At 37.9% G+C, this 19,566-nt stretch overlaps 2 protein-coding genes and 1 pseudogene across 2 annotated transcripts in view; all 3 read left to right on the top strand.

Moving 5' to 3' along the window:
* The window catches only part of Gpr149 (G protein-coupled receptor 149), a 67,179-nt gene extending 63,409 nt beyond the window's left edge, over positions 1-3,770 (top strand). The window contains 1 exon segment of the mRNA XM_028894521.2: positions 2,346-3,770. Coding sequence (XP_028750354.1) covers positions 2,346-2,915 — 570 coding nt within the window. The 3' untranslated portion in view covers positions 2,916-3,770.
* Positions 3,771-6,525: 2,755 nt separating this feature from the next.
* On the top strand, positions 6,526-8,624 carry Zbtb26 (zinc finger and BTB domain containing 26). Its single transcript, XM_028894522.2, has one exon. The coding sequence runs from the start codon at positions 6,528-6,530 to the stop codon at positions 7,884-7,886; it is 1,359 nt and encodes a 452-aa protein (XP_028750355.1). The 5' UTR covers positions 6,526-6,527; the 3' UTR covers positions 7,887-8,624.
* An 86-nt stretch (positions 8,625-8,710) lies between these two features.
* Positions 8,711-9,844, top strand: LOC114710389 (annotated as a pseudogene).
* Positions 9,845-19,566: the final 9,722 nt, after the last annotated feature.

The following is a 19,566-nucleotide window of genomic DNA, read 5'->3' as shown; positions in this document are numbered from 1 at the left end:
TCAGCAGTGTTGATGGAGGATTTTTTATACATTTGTAATAGATAGAAATAAACCAGAAAAAAAGAAGAAAAAAAAAGTGGTGAAGGAAAAGGTGAACACTGCAAGAATACTCAAAAGGGCTAAGAGTTGCAAACGCCAAGATTGGCTTTGCATAGTAAATGGAATAGAACAGCTCTGAACTATAGCTTACTTTTCCTGGTTTGGTCTGACAGAATGATTGAATGCTTTTGTACAAAAATCAGAGCCTTAAAAACAAGGATTTGGTGAGATTGTAAAATGGTGTGCCACTTTGGCAAAACAGTCTGGTGGTTGGTCAAAATGCAAAACATTGTTACTCTGTTACTCAACAATTCTACCCTTAGGAATATAACTTCAAACTACTGAAAATGTGCACCTATGAAACATGTACATGAAGGTTTACAGCAGTGTGTTGCTAACAGTAAAAAAGTTAAAACAACTCATATAGCTATCAAATACTGGAGAGAAATAAAATGTGGCTTATTCATACAATAGAATATTATTAAGACATAAAAATGAATGAGAAACTGACAGATTAAATGACTTTGGTGAACCTTCATAATTTCATTTGTAGATCTTTCCATTTCTAATTTATAAATACATTTGGGGTTATAAATTATAAATGTACTGCCTCCTGTCAACATTGTATACTTCTATTTGATGATTTTTGTGTCAAACATTATATGGAAATGTTTCCAAGTATTTTCTGTATTAACTGTGAATGAATAGAACAAAATAAATTGCCAAAAAAAAAAAAAAGAAAAAGAAAAAGAAAAGCCCCATAAAAAAAAAATTCTCTAACTATGGGCTAGAGAGATAGCTCATTTGTTAGGAACACTTGCTGTTCTTACAGAGGAGTAGGGTACAGTTCCCAGCACCCACAAAGCTCACACCAAGTGTAATGCTAGTTCTAGAGGATCTGACACCCTCTTCTGGCCTCTTCAGATACCAGACATTCATATGGTGTACATACTCATGTGCAAGCAAACACTCACAAGATTAAAAAATGAATATTAAAAAAAAAAACACTGAAAAATACTAAGCTATTTGAAATATTTTGCTGAAATTTTTTCTCTAAATAGAAGAGAATCTATATTGTTCTCCAAGAGTGGGAATCCAGTCCTGGGCTCCCTCTAGTTATTCTTGTTGGGACCAGATGCCTAATATCCAGGCCTCATTCCCTCACAACAATTTTCTTGGAAATGAAAATTTCCCTGGGATGTGGGACTTTTAATGCTATAACTGAGATGAGCTCAGGAAAACTAGGAAGTTTGATCATCTTGAACTAGTAAAGCACATATAGGCAAACCCAGTAATCCAGCAAGTTAATTCAAGACTTCTTTCAGTCATAGGTGAATGTATAAAAGTATCTGTCAAGTTACCCCTCCCCTTATTTTCTATGGACTAGAACATGTTTTAATTAGAGCAATGCATTTCAAACTTTACCATACAGTAGATTCAACATGGGCTTTATTAAGTGAGTTTTCCCTTGGTTAGCTCCAGGGTAGAGTTACAAGGTTACAGATAATGCTGATGTGATCTGTTGCAGAGAACTCTGTGTATTTATATATTACCATGTCCTTTCATCACTAACATGTAAGCAGAAAAGGGGTCAGTAGAAAGTATGAAAATGCAATAAAGATTATAGACTTTTATGAGAATCAGTTTTATTTTCTTTTTCATTTCTTAAGTATTTCTTAATGCTGCTTCATAAAAAGAGGTCTAAACTTTGGGGAGGCTATTTCCAGAGCCATGGAGTTCTCTATAATTGGGTTTACCTTAATGACTGTCTTCTCGATGGAAAAGTAAACTAACTGGTGACATTTGGTTCCTCTTAGGAACTAACAGCTGAAATAGCCTCTACACTTAATTTGCATCATAGCTTTGCAAATACCATTTTCTCTGTTAGGTACACTAATGAGAAGAAACACTGCATGCTGATAACATCTACATTTCCTACGATCTATGTATGCTTTTAAATGTAACTGAATATGTAGCAGAAATATAAAAGCAATTCCACATTGTAAATATGCATTTAATTTATGCCCAAATCCTACACTTGAAAGGACCATCTATCTTATTGCTTCCTATCAGTACACTCGTTTCTCTTTCAAATCTGGAAATATCTCTTGCCTTCTCTTAAGTTACTGCACTTCTTTAGGTATATGTGACCTAGGAGAAACTCAGCTACAGAAGCAGAATCTCATTATCTGTAAGTAGTTTCTCGGGGGAAATGGATCCAAAGTAGGAAGCTTACCGTTCTGTTGTGTAAAATGAATTTCTAAGTGTCAATTTTAATAATATAACCATTTTGTTTCTGTCCCCAGCGTTCCAGTGGGCTGGCTATTCCCTTATGTGCATTCCAGGGAACCGTGTCTCTCCAGGCACCTACCGGGAAAACTCTCTCTCTTTCTACTTATGAGGTCAGTGCAGAAGGACAAAAGATAACCCCTGCCTCTAAGAAAATAGAAGTCTATCGATCAAAGAGTGTGGGCCACGAACCAAACTCGGAGGAGTCTCCCTCTACGTTTGCGGACACCAGCGTGAAAATACACTTGGAGGTCCTTGAAATTTGTGACAATGATGAGGCTTTGGACACTGTGTCAATTATCAGCAACATCAGCCAGTCCTCCACCAAAGTCAGGTCTCCTTCTTTGCGCTACTCGAGAAAGGAAAACAGATTCGTCTCATGCGACTTAGGAGAAACTGCCTCATATTCCCTCTTCTTACCCACAAGTGATCCTGATGGTGATATCAACATCTCCATTCCAGACACTGTGGAAGCACACAGACAGAACAGTAAGCGGCAGCATCAGGACAGAGAAGGGTACCAGGAAGAGATCCAGCTGTTAAACAAAGCCTACCGGAAAAGGGAAGCAGAAAGCGAGGGTAGTTAGGCAGTGCCTCGTCTAACAGGGCCAGAACAGCTCTGCAACCTTGGACTGCAAAACTTGCTCTAGTGCTAAGACTCATTTCCCTCTTCCTTCTAATCATAGGCTTACATAAGCTTTCCTGGTTATTATTTGGGGGGGGGGGGTTTGACTTGCCATAATGCATACATAAAGTGCATTTCATATACTACTTAAAGATCATACACTGTGGTGATTGAACAACTTTGTGTCTGGTTTCTAAAACCTTTCTAAACCAAATCTTGACCTAGTTTGCTAATATTTTGCCTATTTATGAAAAGAACACGCTGCTTTCATGCATGAGTTTCTGCACACATGCTGCTTTTTACTACAAGAGGGAAAAGAGATGTTGTGGAAATGGAAAAAAAAATTGCACCAAAACTCTGAGTTGTATTTGAATACATATTTGTCTAGTCTAGCCAAACAAGCTTATTTCAGTGACTGCTTTAGCCTTTCAGTGGTCTAGGAAGTATGTTTTTGTGTAATAAGACAAATTAGCTTCTAACATGGAAATTTAGAAATATGTATAGCCCTAGTCTACTGTTATTTCATTTGTTGTTATAAAATTCAAGTAGTTTAGTGAGTGGTTCCGTTTGTCTCTATTGAATATATCTTTCCCTTTTCAGTGTGTCTAGATCACTCTTAGATATTCGGCATATTGCAAGTGGCATTAGAAGTAATCTTTAATTCAAACATCTCTGGAAAATACTTGTGAGGTTTCTCTCCCTCTAACAAATACCTGGGATATGCTTTATTTGGATTCATGTGATGTAGAATTTTAATTGAAAATGTGTTGCATTTGTTTATACTGTGGAACATTTGTTTAATGATGCAAAGGTATGTTGCATTCTTTTATGTTGTATTTTTTTTAACTCTGTGAAGCTGTGTTACTTTATCTAAAACACCTGATTGGTCTAATAAAGAACTGAATGGTCAATAGCAAGGCAGGAGAAGGGATAGGCAGGACTGGCGGGCAGAGTGAAAAAACAGGAGAAATCTGGGAAGAGAAGATCAAGGAGCAAGAAAAGAAGGAGAAAGAGAGGAGGACTCCAGGCGCCAGCCACCCAGCTAAACAGCAAGTCACAGAGTAAGAAGTAAAAAAAAAAGGTAGATAGCAACCCTGCTCTACAGAGCTAGTTCCAGGACAGTTAGGGCTGTTACATGGAGAAACCCTGTCTCAAAAACAAAACAAACAAACAAATGAAAGAGAAAGAAAAAACTCATATAGAAAGGTAAAATCCCAAAGGCAAAAGATAACGGGATAATTTAAGAAAAGTTGGCTAAAAACAAGCCAAGCTAAGGTCAGACATTTATAAGTAATAGTAACTCTCCATGTGTGATTACTTAAGAGCTGGATGGCAAGCCCCCCAAAGAGAGAAAAGAGTAAAAAACAAAACAAAACAAAACAAAAAACAACAATCATGATCTGTCTACTCTGTTGCTTCTGTGGCTGTGGCAAGGTGGCACATGGTGGAATGAATACAGGGCAGAACAAAACCTCTCATCTTATGTGAGCAAATAAAAAGGGACCACGGTGTTCCATAACCCCTTCTAGAACATGTGCCCGTGGCATAAAGACATCCCACTAGGCCCCACCTCCATGTTCCCCTCCCCTAAAAGTACTTTCCTGGGGAACTATGACGCTTGACATTAACCTGCAGGGTCCAAATTATAGCAAGCTATAACCATATCACCATCCAACAACTACTCTGTTTCTTTAAATGGAGATTGGGAGATAATCCTGTCACATTAAGTCCTGAGAGGTACACCACGCTAGGGTAACAAGCTTCTGGCTAAAGAAGAAAACCACTGAGTCTAACAAAAGAAGTCTGTTTCTGTGCTGAAGATTTCTAAGATCTGCTTTGCATTCTTGAAGCCTAAAAAACTTACTTCAAATATTATTTCTAGAATTAAGAACCTTAAGATTTCTTCCCTAAAGACAATGTATTATCTCAAACAATGAACCAATTCAATATGTATTTCATTAAGTGATTGCAATGAATACATGGCAAGATTAATTTTTCAAATACTTTATCAGAACACCAATAATGTATATTTCAAAAACTCTGATCTTTTAAAATGATTTTATTTTAATTTTTCTATAAACATACCAAATATGTTGCCTAGATATATATTTACAAAAGTCATTGTTGTTTCATGTATTCTTAGATTGTGTATACCTGTATTGCAGGCATATATGTTATTTACAGATTAAATTAATTATATTTAGAACAGTTCATTTTGGTTTCTGTTTCATGATACTGAGTGAAAACTCTTAAAATTACTTCACGTGAGCTTTTATATTGTTTCGTTTTCCAGAGAGTATTTGTCATCAAGAAAAGACACTTTGAAAATGAGTACCTCAAAATAAGTAAGTAAATAAATAAATCAATGAATACATAAATAAATGGTAGTTGTGCTGGCTCACGCCTAAATTTCCAGCACTTAGGAGAAATCAGAGGAGAGATGCAAGTTTGAGCAAGCCTGGCCTCTACAGTGAGTTTCAGGCACCTAGACTACCGAGTAAGACCCTGCCTAAAAACAAACATAAAATATTGCAAGAACAACAATAACATTCTAATAAATCACCTCAATGAAATTTTTTCATCTCTCATAACTACTCAATATCTCATTATCTAAATTTAAAAAAAGATAATGTCATTATTAATGTTTTTAAAAGCAAACCTATAATAAGGCGTAGCATATAAATTTAAACTTACAGGAATTCTCATTATATACATATATATATGAACATTCTTCACCAAAGTGGAGAGCTATTGAACACAATGATAGTTGGGCAAATCTGCTTAGCATGCAGCTAGGTTGGCAGAGTCTTTCCAAGTATGCACCAGGAGTTCAAGGTCATTATCTACTTCCTGGAGTTTGAGGCCAGCTTTGTATACAGGAGATCCTGTGTCCAAAGAAAGAAGTTTTCATTAAAAAGACAAATCAAGCTGGATGTGGTGGCATACACGTTTAATCCCAAAATATCAGAGGCAGGTAGAATTCTAGGCCAGTCTTGTCTACAGAGCAAGTTCCAGGCCAGCCTGGGCTACATAATGAGACCCCCGTATCCAAAAGAAAAGAATAAGAAAGAAGGAAAGGAGGGGAGGAAGCAAGCAAGCAAGATCAAACTGAACATTCTAACAGTGATTCATAAAAGATTGTTTTTTTGGCAAATCTAGATGTCTCATTTTCTTAAGAAAGTGATTCAGCTCTCTTAAATGCAATTCTGGCTGTAAGGAAACTTAAAAAAGAACACGATAAAGATTTGAATGTAAATAAACCCTTTTTGACAGGATGGAAGGCCTTTAATGAGATGATGGAAATTAAGGTTTAAGAAATTAGAAGACAATAATATCCAGATTTCTGACTATCTTCCATTTTTTCTTTTCACTGGATAAGCCTAGGCTAGAAGAACCAAAAAGTAAAAAATAAAGCATATTCTTACTTAACTACCCTTGGTTCTTAGGCTATACAGGGGATATAATTTAAAGCGTTCTCTATGTTAAAGAGTACTGGGATTAATTATCTGGATATAATTTAAAAGGCTAATAGGGATTATGTTAAAAGTGTTAAAAGTGTGTAACAGAGATCCAGATGGCGGCCTTCCCCCCGGGTCTGTCTGCCAAAATGTCTGAAAGATCAGATCTCCTTCACTTCAAGTTTGAAAATTATGGAGATTCAATGTTACAAAAAATGAACAAATTAAGAGAAGAGAATAAATTTTGTGATGTTACGGTTCTCATAGATGATGTTGAGGTGCAGGGGCATAAAATTGTTTTTGCTGCAGGTTCCCCCTTCTTAAGAGACCAGTTTTTACTGAATGATTCCCGAGAGGTGAAAATCTCCATATTACAGAGTTCTGAAGTGGGGAGACAATTGCTCTTATCCTGTTATAGTGGTGTGCTGGAATTCCCTGAGATGGAGCTGGTAAATTACTTGACTGCTGCGAGCTTTCTTCAGATGAGCCACATTGTAGAACGGTGCACACAGGCGCTGTGGAAGTTTATAAAGCCAAAACAACCAATGGATAGTAAAGAGGGATGTGAACCACAGAGTGCTTCTCCCCAGTCGAAAGAACAGCAGGGAGATGCCAGAGGCTCTCCAAAACAGGACTTACCTTGTATTCATCCATCTGAAGACAGTATGGATATGGAGGACAGTGATATTCAGATTGTTAAGGTAGAATCTATTGGGGATGTATCAGAGGTTAGAAGTAAAAAAGATCAGAACCAGTACATTTCTTCAGAACCCACTGCTTTACATTCATCAGAGCCCCAGCACTCCCTGATAAACTCAACTGTGGAAAACAGAGTAAGTGAACTAGACCAGAGCCATCTCCACAATTACGCCCTCTCTTACACAGACAATGATGACATCATCATGACCTCAAAAGATGTCTTTGGGCCTAATATTCGAGGTGTAGACAAAGGCTTACAGTGGCATCACCAATGCCCAAAGTGTACCAGGGTGTTCCGTCACCTGGAGAACTACGCCAACCATTTAAAAATGCACAAACTCTTTATGTGTCTACTCTGCGGCAAGACTTTCACTCAGAAAGGCAATCTTCATCGACACATGCATGTACATGCCGGAATTAAACCTTTCCAGTGTAAAATCTGTGGGAAAACCTTTTCTCAGAAGTGTTCCTTACAGGACCATCTTAACCTTCACAGTGGAGATAAGCCCCATAAATGTAACTATTGTGACATGGTTTTTGCACATAAGCCAGTTTTGAGGAAACACCTTAAACAGCTGCATGGCAAAAACAGCTTTGATAATGCCAATGAGAGGAATGTGCAAGACCTCACAGTGGATTTTGATTCTTTTGCATGTACAACAGTCACAGACTCTAAAGGTTGTCAACCACAACCTGATGCAACACAGGTCCTGGATGCAGGTAAACTGACCCAAGCTGTCCTCAGCTTAAGGAGTGAGAGTACATGTGTAAACTGAGGAGGGGCCTAGTGCTCACAGCTAGAATCGACTGAGAGTGTGGCAATAGTGCTAAGTCTTTGTAGGAATGGTTTGGATAGCTTCTCCAAAGCCTCCAAGCAAGTGGTTGTGGTTGAGCATGAACAGACCAGGCAGCTCCCACTTGCAGTGGCTTTGCTTTCCTTTAGCCCTCTCCAGGCTCATTTTTGAGTTATTTATCCTGTGATGTCTATTTTCCTTTCCTAAGGAATAATTCCATTTGTCTACCTAGTGTCAATTCATGTCTTAGACTGACACTATTTTAATCTTTTTACCAAGCACATTCTGAAGGTACTAACATAACATCACCTACTTCCCACTAATAGATGCTGTGCTTAGAAAAGTTCATATTCTTCTTTGGGGGAAAATGAGTCTGGGATATGAGGTTATACTGCTGTTGACCTAAATATGTGATAGAGCCTCTGTTTTGTCTACTATGATTCATCTAAGACTGATGAGTGAGTCTGCTTCCTACCATTTGTACTTTTTTTGGAGCTGCTATGAAGAAGTATATTGGTTTGTACTTTAAACACTAACACAGTCCATTGAATTATTATAACCCAGAATACAATCCTTTCAGCAACATCTGCAGACAAATAGGGACCACTGTGGGAAGGATAATCAGCAAACAATAGAAGTATAATAAAACAACAGTGGGCACATGGAAGGCCCTAAACCTTATGTTCCACAAGAGACTAGCTGCTTATGTACGTTCTCTGTATATAATTGGAAGTACGGCGCCTGGCTCCCGCTCTCAGAGCCATTGCAGTACATTGAGCTCCATAGAGACAGCGCCGGGGCCTGCGCGAGCCGGACGGGCACTGGGCGACTCTGTGCCTCGCGGAGGAAAATCAACTAAACATGGGCAAAGGAGACCCTAAGAAGCCGAGAGGCAAAATGTCCTCATATGCATTCTTTGTGCAAACTTGCCGGGAGGAACATAAGAAGAAGCACCCGGATGCTTCTGTCAACTTCTCAGAGTTCTCAAAGAAGTGCTCAGAAAGGTGGAAGACCATGTCTGCTAAAGAAAAGGGGAAATTTGAAGACATGGCAAAGGCTGACAAGGCTCGTTATGAGAGAGAAATGAAAACCTACATCTCCCCCAAAGGGGAGACCAAAAAGAAGTTCAAGGACCCCAATGCACTCAGGAGGCCTCCGAGAGCACCCCGGCTTGTCCATCTGGGATGTGGCGAAGAAGCTGGGGGAGATGTGGAACAACACCGCTGAGGACAAGCAGCCCTACGAGAAGAAGGCTGACGAGCTGAAGGAGAAGTACAAGAAGGATATCGCTGCCTACAAAGCTAAAGGAAAACCTGATGCGGCCAAGAAGGGGGTCGTCAAGGCTGAAAAGAGCAAGAAAAAGAAGGAGGAAGAAGATGAGGAGGAGGATGAAGAGGATGAGGAAGAGGAGGAAGAAGAGGAAGACGAAGATGAAGAAGATGATGATGATGAATAAGTTGGTTCTTGCGCAGTTTTTTTTTCTTGTCTATAAAGCATTTAACCCCCCTGTACACAACTCACTCCTTTTAAAGAAAAAAATTGAAATGTAAGGCTGTGTAAGATTTGTTTTTAAACTGTACAGTGTCTTTTTTTGTATAGTTAACACACTACCGAATGTGTCTTTAAATAGCCCTGTCCTGGTGGTATTCTCAATAGCCACTAACCTTGCCTGGTACAGTCTGGGGGTTGTAAATTGGCATGGAAATTTAAAGCAGGTTCTTGTTGGTGCACAGCACAAATTAGTTATATATGGGGAAGGTAGGTTTTTTTTGTTTGTTTTTATTTTTTGTTTTTTTTTTCATCTTCAGTTGTCTCTGATGCAGCTTATTACGAAGATAATTGTTCTGTTAACTGAATACTACTCTGTAATTGCAAAAAAATTTGCAGCTGTTTTGTTGACATTCTGAATGCTTCTAAGTAAATACAATTTTTTTTATTAGTATTGTTGTCCTTTTCATAGGTCTGAAATTTTTCTTCTCAAGGGCAAGCTAGTCTTTTGCTTTTGCCCATTTTGGGTCACATGAATTATTGCAGTGTTTTCTTTTCATATAGTTAGCTGGATAAAAAAAGCTTTTATCTACACACCCTGCATATTGTGATGGGGGTAGAACATTTTCATCCATAGTTGAAACTCCAAAGTCGTGATCAGTTGGATAAGAGATAGTACATGACCTACATGCAAAGCTGAGAATGATCGATGATCGATTCTATCACACAGTGTGGGATTATTAGAATCAAATCATCTGAAAGTCTAACCTTGAAGGACTAATAGAAGAGTACGTTCTATTCTAATCACAAGGACTCTTAACTTCCATTACTGTGTAATGGCAGTGACATTCTGCAGTTCCCTGTTTAAGACCTGAGAATGTATCCTCAAAAGCGTGAGCTTAAAATACAAGGCTGCCATGTTAAACTTGTGTTTACATGAGTTGTGATGAGGACGCTGGCTGTATTCATGCCTTTACCCATCTATCTAAGGATTGCTCAGAAAACTTGACTGTTCAAAAAGTATTTTTAATTAGTTGAGCCAGCTTTTCTTAAAATTATGCCACATTTAAAATTAAAGTAAGGGTATATTTTCCTATATTGTGATTTGTTCCTTGATAAATCAGACACGAGAGAAGACGATAAACTTTGCACATTAGTACCAGTTGTCCAATCCATTTGGTTTTTCTTTATAAAACCCAAACTCATTCATTAGTCATGTTTAATCTTCTTAGCAGTTAGGGAACAATTTGGCAATTTTGTGTTTTTTTGAGATTATCATTCTCTTAAAGTGCCAGGGTTTTAAAATAGTGTTCTTGTAATTTTATGCGCTTTTGTGATGGAGTGCTGTTTGTTACATAATTTTGACTTGGGTTCTTTACATTTGCATTTGTTTATGTAATTTGAGGAGGAATACTGAACATGAGTCCTGGATGATACTAATAAACTAATAATTTCAGAGGTTTTAAATATTAAAAAAATAATAATTGGAAGTACTTTGGGCATATTTAAGAGAGCTAAAGAATTATGAATGGTCTTTATAGAAATGGACTATATTGGAATCTGAACTTCATATCAGAGTTTATTACATAAGAAAGGTGAGTTTGGCCATTACTTTTGTGCAGTTTACAGTGTCTCCTGGTTTACCTTTTCTCATGTACCTTCATCTTGAAAACGGATGAAAAAAAATTTAAGTGGGATACAGAAGAACAACCAGAATTTTTGCATTTAGGAAGTCTTAGAGATTCAATGATACACTGTCCACTTTGCCACCTTTCATAGTTGATCTTGAAGAATGGAAAAAACAATTCTTTATTCTAAAGTACATTTCAGATATAATTTTGAGCTTGTTTCTGACCCAGGGGTCACAATAAGGTATAGGATTGCTAGAGAACTTAGAAACTCTTGAAAGATTGTTTACACTATCTCTATCATTTAAGTAGGAACATTCAAACAGGAAGCCTGGCTACCATTGGACAAAATATACCTGACTAAATATGAACGACTATCCCCATATATTTTTTCTGCTATACCTTGGCTTTAAAAGATGGTGAATAATATATTAACAAAGTTTCCAGTTTTGTTTCACGGATGTATATCCCTTTTGGCTTGAGGACTAAAAACAGCATGGGTTCAAATAATACTCTTCTCCTTTGTTGGAGGCTATATCTTGATTTATTTCCGTCATTCAGAAGCCTTTTCTTTTTTAAATGCTGGGGAGTTTGTACCAAGGCCTCAAGCACGTTGAGCATGTTCTCTTCGACTGAGCTACTCCCACAGCCTCAAGAAACATTAATAAGCAAGTGGTATTTCCAGGCAATATGTTAGATTCTGAAGATAGGGAGGTAAGATTGATATGATCCCTGTTGTTATAGGACTTACAGTGTCAAGTGATTTTAGTGAGATAAGATCTCCAATTTATTTCATAACTAAGAATGACTGCCTTGTTTTCTTTCATCATTTAAAGCAGTAGTTCTCCATTGGGGGCAGAGGAGCTTGAATGACCCTTTCACAGGGATCACCCAAGACCATCAGAAAACACAGATATTTACTTTATGAGGAACTATATTAAAGGTTCGCAGCATTAGGAATGTTGAGAACCACTGACTTAATGTCAGCTTTCTTAGGGTTTTCTTTTACTAAAATTTTTACTTCTCACTGTTGCAAGTGCAAACCACTTACCTAATTTATGGTCTCTTCCATTTGTTGGCTGGAGAGGTCTTATTTCTGTGAGACATTTAAGTTTGGTGGGACTTGGGTTTCTTTTGCTTTGTCAGATTTTATTGCAAAGAGGTCAAGTTATTTTATAGTGGAAGAGGTTTTTAAACACTAGTTGTGGTTCTATGGAGTTGGGTGTAAACCTTAGTTACTCAGCATTTGGGTCTTTTTTATTTGAGGCAGGTTCTCACTATGCACCCTTTGCTGCCTCAGCCTCCAAGTGCTGGGATTAAAGACATGTGCCACCATGCCAGGTTCAATATTTGTGTTGTATGGATTCCTAGGAAAACTTCAAAAGGAAGAGGACTCTCTTTACTTTAGTTTGGTTTTTTAAAAATTACTGTTATTTATTTATTTAATATTAAAACAAGCTCCAAACTGAAGTGGCTGTGAGGTAAATCAAGTGTGTGAAAGGTGGCTGGTGTCACCATTTCTAAAATACTGTCCTAAACAAACAACTTAGAACATTTTATTTCAGCTCATGAATGGCTGTTCTAAATCTGTTGTATGTTAGACATACTTTGAACTACCTCTTTACTTAAAATGGGAAAGTTTCCTTAATAAAAGTGTGACAATTAAAAAAAAAGTGTGTAACACATGGGTTGGAGGGACGGCTCAGCTATTGAGAGCATTGGCTACTTTTGTAGAGACTTGGGTTGGATACTCAGCACCCACGTCTAGTTCCAGAGGATCTGATACTGACTTTTGACTTCTTCAGACACTGCATGCACATGGTGCAGAGCTGTACATACAGGCGAAACACCCATACACATTAAATTAAATTAAATTTACAAATAAATTGTGACACAGCATTCTGAGCCGTCTGTGTTGAATTGATGAAAAAAAACACAAATTTGGCCTTGCAGAAGCATAAATATCACCTCCAAATCCTTGTGAGGAGGGGGAAGCTTTAATTACACAGGCCTACTCAAGTTTATTTACTCTTTGGAGTGATTGTAATCATGAAACCCTCTTTTGACACAGGAAGTATCTTGATATTTTGTACTATATTTAAATGTCTTAACTTATTCTTGTAGAATAAGGTTATACAATTCTCATTATTAATGAACAGTAAATTAGACATAGTTTATCTGTCTATAAACAGATACACCTGAAGATAAAAACTGGTTCATTGTTAGTGTCACCATCTGGTGGTTACTCCTATCAACTGCAGACATACAGTGCCTGTAAAAATTAAATAATTTAAACACATGCTATATAATCCCTAATATTTCTGACAGCTGGTCTTGACTGAGGCAATTCATTTTAAAGCATGTTGTATTTCTCAGAGCACAAAGGCAACTTGGTTGTGCATTATTTTGAAGCTATTCTGATAAAATTCTCTGATATCAGATTTCATAAGCAGATTTTCTCTGACTCACATCTTTCCGCTTACTTTATTCACTTTTTTCATTATAACTGATGACTATAATATAGTATAAAATTTTCTAAGTACGTGGGATTAAAGCTCCAAATAAAACAAAACACATTTACAAGTATACATATGACAATTTAAGCCAAGTATAAAGTTAGTAGATAGAGTCCACACAACATTGCCTTATCCCCAACACCAACTTTACATTCCAGAGATTCTCTGAATTACTGTCAGTTCCCACAGTTCATCAGACACTCATACAATGCATAGATGCATAGATATCTTCTATTACTTATATCTCACTGCCTCCCTCTTCGAAGGTCCTGAACAAACCAGACAGTAACAGACTGGTTAGTAGTGAGAGCTTTTGGGTCTTCTCATATCAACTTGACCACCTGAGGGATCAGAAACTTGTATCTGTCACCTGAACAGCCTATTAGACCTGACTCTCATCTTCCTATGGTGGGGCCTCAACAAACATTCAAATGTGCTTTCCCTGTGTGCATGTTGTCACATAGAAAAGGAATTCTGTCCATGACTCCATGGGAAAAGCACGACAAGAGTTCCACACTTGGAACTTTTCCTGGAGTTTGCTCTATTCGTTTCTTCCCCTGGCTGATTCTCCTTATATATATATTTTTCCTGTTTTAATTTTCATCCTACTTTTAGAATTTATAATTAATTATTTGAAAATTTCATGCACAGGCATAGCAAATCTTGTTTGTAACCACCTCCAATTTCCCCATCCCATTCTCCTCGGATCCTCCTCAACACATCACCTCCCATTTTCATGTCTTCTTTAAAAATAAAAATCCACTGAGTCCAATTGTTGCTAGCTCTATGTACATGGATGTGAGTACATCTATTGGTGCATGGGCAACAGCAGCAACTACATCCCCAAAGAACAGCGACCTCCCACACCCCAGCACCATAAATGTCCTTGGCTGATTTTAATTGGCATTTTTTCCCATGAAACAAATTGTAGCCATGACTGCACAGCTGTTCAGATGACAGATACTGTCAACTTCTGTTGACTTATGCAGCTCTGTCTGCGAGACCTGGAATCCAAGGACTTGAAAGAATGGGCAGACTACAGTCTAATGCTGTAGACAACCTTACTTCAGTTTCAGTGTACTTTCATACACGAATGTAATGAAGAAAGTAATGAAGGTTGTTTGAGTTCAGAAAAACAGGATCAGAGACACATGATCAGACACACATGTAAATTAATATCAGTAAGCACATACTAAATATTTACAGAGCAGCCCTTTCCCAGAATGTTCTCAGGACAGACCAATTTAAATGCAATTGCCTGACACATACGATAGATTGTATCTGGTAAAGCTCAAAAGCAAGGCAGAGGGACACTGACCAGATTGGGTTCTATAGCTATGTTCTTCTGACATCCAATAAGAATAAACATGTTTTATAAGTTGAATGTCAATGTTTGTCACAGGAAACATAGTATCACATCCAAGAACAATCCAGGGAACAAAATACACCTGAGGTAAAAGCCTTCTGCCTTTTTCCCCACTGAAGCCTCTCTCACAGTTCCACTAAGGTTAGATGAGGCAATCGGGAAGAAGGAATGGGTCCCAAAATCAGGCAACAGAGTCAGAGACATCTCCCACTCTCACTGCTAGGAGTCTCACAGGAAAATCAAGTTACACAGCAGTAACATATATGCAGAGAACGTAGGTCAGTCCCATTCAGGCTCCCTGGTTGTTGGTTCAGTCACTATAAGCCCCCTACAAGCCCAGGTTAGTTGGTTCTGTGGGTTTTCTTGTGGTGCCCTTGACACCACTGGGTCCTATAGTCCTTTCTTTCTTCCTGTCTTCTGCAGAATTTCCCGAGCTCAACCCAATGTTTGGCTGTGGGTCTCTGCATCCATTTCCATCAGCTGCTGGGTGAAACCTTTCTGATGACAGTTGGGTTAGGCACCAATCTGTGAGTAAAGCAGAATATCCTTAGGAGTCATTTCATTGATTTTTTTCTTTTCTTTTTTCTTTTTTGCCATTCATGTTTGGTTCTATACTAGGTCTCTGAGGTATCCCACTTCTGGGTCCTGACCCTAAGTAGGGAGCTCCCTCTCAGGGTATGGGATCTCCATCTGTACCAGTTATCAGTTGGTCACTCTGACCATTTCTGTGCCATTTTTACCCCAACACATCTTGTAGGCAGGACAAATTGCAGGCTGAAGGTTTTGTGGCTGGGTAGGTGTCCCAATCCCTCCACTCAAAGTCTTGCCTGGTTATAGGAGATGGCTGGTTCAGGCTTCAGATCCACTAATGCTAGGAGTCTTAGCTAGGGTCACCTTCATAGGTTCCTGGGAGTTTCTATTACTCTAGGTGTCTAGCTCATCCCAGAGATGCTTCCAGATTCCAGTTGTATCTCCAAGTACTCTCTCCCTTATCCTCCCCTACCTGATCCCCACTATTCCTATCCCTGTTTCCCCTTTCCCCTTCCTGGTCCCTCCTCCAAACCACTGGCAATGTCCATTCTATTTCCCTTTCACAGTGAGCTTCACGCATCCTCCATTTACCTCTCCTTGTTACTTAGCTTCTCTGGGTCTGTGGGTTGCAGCATGGTCCTCCTTTACATTATAGCTAATATTTATTTATGAATGAGTACATACCGTGTTTGTTTTTCTTGATCTGGATTACTTCACCCAGGATGATCTTTTCTAGTTCCATCCATTTGCCAGCAATTTCCTGATGTCATTGTTTTTTAACAGCTGAGTAATATTCCATTGTATAAATGTATCACGTTTTCTTTATCCATTCTTCAGATGAGGGAAATCTAGGTTGTTTCCAGTTTCTGGCTATTAGGAATAAACCAGCCTGGTTTCTTATAGCAGTCAGGATCACCAACCCAGGGATGGCACCACCCACAATGGGCTGGATCCTCTCACATCAATAATCAATCAGGAAAATGCCTCACAGTCTTGCCTTCTGGCCAATCTGAAGAGGGCATTTTCTCAGTTGAGATTCCCACTTCCCAAATGACTCTAGCTTGAATCAACTTGACACAAAACTCCCCAGTACAAATTTTAACAACACTATGAAACTTCCCTCAACTCTTAAACAGTTCAGAAAAAATCCAGATGCTCCTCTATAGCACACAGGAAATAAAGAGGCAAAAGATGCTGGTTGGTGGCATAGGGATTACTGGGATGGAACCAAGTATCCATACGGCTGAAGTCAAGTGAAATTTTTGCCAATAAGCTAACAAGGAATGGCAGCCATCAGAACACCAGTTGCTGAAACAGGTTGAATTAGCTGGACACATTCACCAGACTCTGATAGTCAAGGACTCACTAGCATAGATTTTATTAATGAGCCCAAATATGATATCAAACCAGCAACTTTTAGAAGTAGAACACACATGCAAGGACTATTTTCTACAGTAACATATCTTCCAGATCTCTTGCATAACACCTTATCTTTAAAAAGGAGGAAAAGCCTAACAGAGTAAAATCTCATAATGACCTGAAAGAAGAAAATTAAGGATTCTGATATTCAAGGAGAATGCTAACAACAAGACCTACTTCCAGGCCTTCATATCAACCTGCAAATGGGTCAGTGTGTTGATACAAAAACTATGGAGTATACCAGATTTCTTGATACCAACTAAACTATGTAGTGTCCATTATTACTATATTCTGTGATTCTGTGTGGCTCACTCTTGCTACATTCTAATTAGTGAGTAGAGTAAAGGATGGGGAGGTTAGATGTTTGTGGAAGTGGGCACCAAATATTGTCATTTTGAACACAATGTTTATGCATTCATGTTCTAGCCTGTGAACAGTAAAGACAGCATTTGAGAAGGATAGTATTGTAAGCTGTTGAAAGCATAGCACTATAACATTCTCTCTCACACCCAGTAGTCTGGATTCCAAATTTTACTTATTACTAATTATGTTTTTCTGTAATATCTCACAGTTATTCAAAAGGAAAACATTTCTTAATCTTCTTTGTTCAGTATTTGAGGATGTACAGGTTAAAGTGACAAAATGGATAAGCAACATCAAAGATACACATAATTGCATCACATAAAAACTTAGAGGGGAAAAAAAGTGACTTGAGGAGGTAGGTAGAATTTGAGAAATTGACTGTTGTGCTCCCTTATCTGTGTGTGATATGTTCTAAAATACTCCTGGATGCCTGGCACCCCAGATATCACTGAACCTTTATAAGCTGTTATTTCCCACTCAAATGCTCTATAATGAAGTTTAATTAATAAACTAGGCCCAGTAAGAGATTACAATCAATAACCAACAAAACCTTCTAAAAGTATGTGAATGTGGGGACTGGTGAAATGGATCAGTGGATAAACGTGCTTGTTGCCAAGACTGACAACATGAGTTCCATCTCCTGACTCCACATGATGGAAGGAGAGAACTGACGCCAGGTTGTCCTCTGACTTCCACTCATGTACACACATATACACACACTACATAGAAAAGTGTAATTAATTTTTATGTAAATGTGCTTTGCCCTTTCTTCTTTCCTTCTTTTCTCAGAATAGATTCCTCCACTGTGCCCACCTTTCTAACAATGACAAGGAAAGTGTGGCTCAGTGCTTTTGGCACGTTACAGTCTGGTCAATCAGAACGTGTTTTCTGTTCCTGTTTTCCTTACTTAAATGTGGAGCCTTTTTCATCTTAATTAAGAGCTTATCTTGTATTGTATACATAACTTATGCAACTGGAAGTACAACAGCAAAATTATCATGATTGTTTTTACTTCTTCACAGTTTTACATAGATTCATATTTATCATTTATCTTAGTAATCTCTGCATATAATTTTCTTTCTTATAAAACTAAGGACCTTCATTTCTTTTAAATTAAACACTTCAAGCCTTCCTTTTTGTATGTATTATTACCACAATTACTATGGTAATAATTATGGGAAGGAGTCCTTATTAAGTTAAATAATGACTACTTGAACACAAACACTGCAAAGCCATCAATCTGATGAACTAAGAGAGACAGGAAGTAAAGGACAGGAAGCTTGTTGCACAGCCTCTTAAACCTTTTCCACTCATAATCCTTTTCTGCCCAGGAAATGTTTTTTTTTTTTTTTTTTTGTTTTTTTTTTTTTTTTTTTTTTTGTAATTTTGGGTATTTAGGTATACAGAATAGGTAAACAAATGGAACACCACTAAGAAATAATAAACAACTTTATCTTAAAACAATTCCTTGATTTGGGCATGGTAGTGCATGTTGGTAGGTGAGGACAGGAGGATCAAGAGCTCAAAGTCATTCTCTGTCTCTGTGGCAAGTCCCAGACAGGTCTGGGCTATATGAGACACTGTCTCAAGAAAACAAGACAAGCCGGGCGGTGGTGGCACATGCCTTTAATCCCAGCACTTGGGAGGCAGAGGCAGGCAGATCTCTGTGAGTTCGAGGCCAGCCTGGTCTACAGAGTGAGATCCAGGACAGGCACCAACACTACACTGAGAAATGCTGTCTAGAAAAAAAAAGAAAAAGAAAACAAGAAAAAACAGCCAATTCTTTGCAATAATACTTTTACCATTTATTAATGACAAAATCAAGTATGTGTACAGATGAGATAGGTGTGCTAGTTTACTTTTACATAAATAAAACTTCACTGCCAAATGTACAGCATTTTCAGTGTTTTCTAGAGTTATCAATGTGTTGATTTCGTAAACACTATTTCACATAAATACACAGTACAAGATGACAGAAGTGTATTTAGAATTATTTACAAACTGTTGGTAACTGTGTCATCTGAAGCCAAATTCATCTAATTAATTTTTATGAAACTCAGATTGGCCATTTAAACAGAAATTTTAAAAATCAAACATTCTAGCACATTACAGTCCAAAGATATAATTTGCTATATAACATATAGCATATTATATAATAACTAATGCTAAGGAATGAAAATAGCAAGTATTGTTTTCCCACAATTAAACCATCATTTTTCTATATAGCAGCTTACTTTTATCTATTTTAAGAACACTACAGTTCATAGCATACAATAGTCTTGACTGAACCCAGGTATTTCAGATAATGTTTGCTACACTGCATAGTGATTGTATGCACATCACAGTGTGTA

The sequence above is a fragment of the Peromyscus leucopus genome, chromosome 6 (assembly GCF_004664715.2).
Source record: "Peromyscus leucopus breed LL Stock chromosome 6, UCI_PerLeu_2.1, whole genome shotgun sequence".
NCBI lineage: Eukaryota > Metazoa > Chordata > Mammalia > Rodentia > Cricetidae > Peromyscus > Peromyscus leucopus.
Note: the sequence above shows the minus strand (reverse complement) of the source record. Positions and strands in the feature narration are given on the sequence as shown.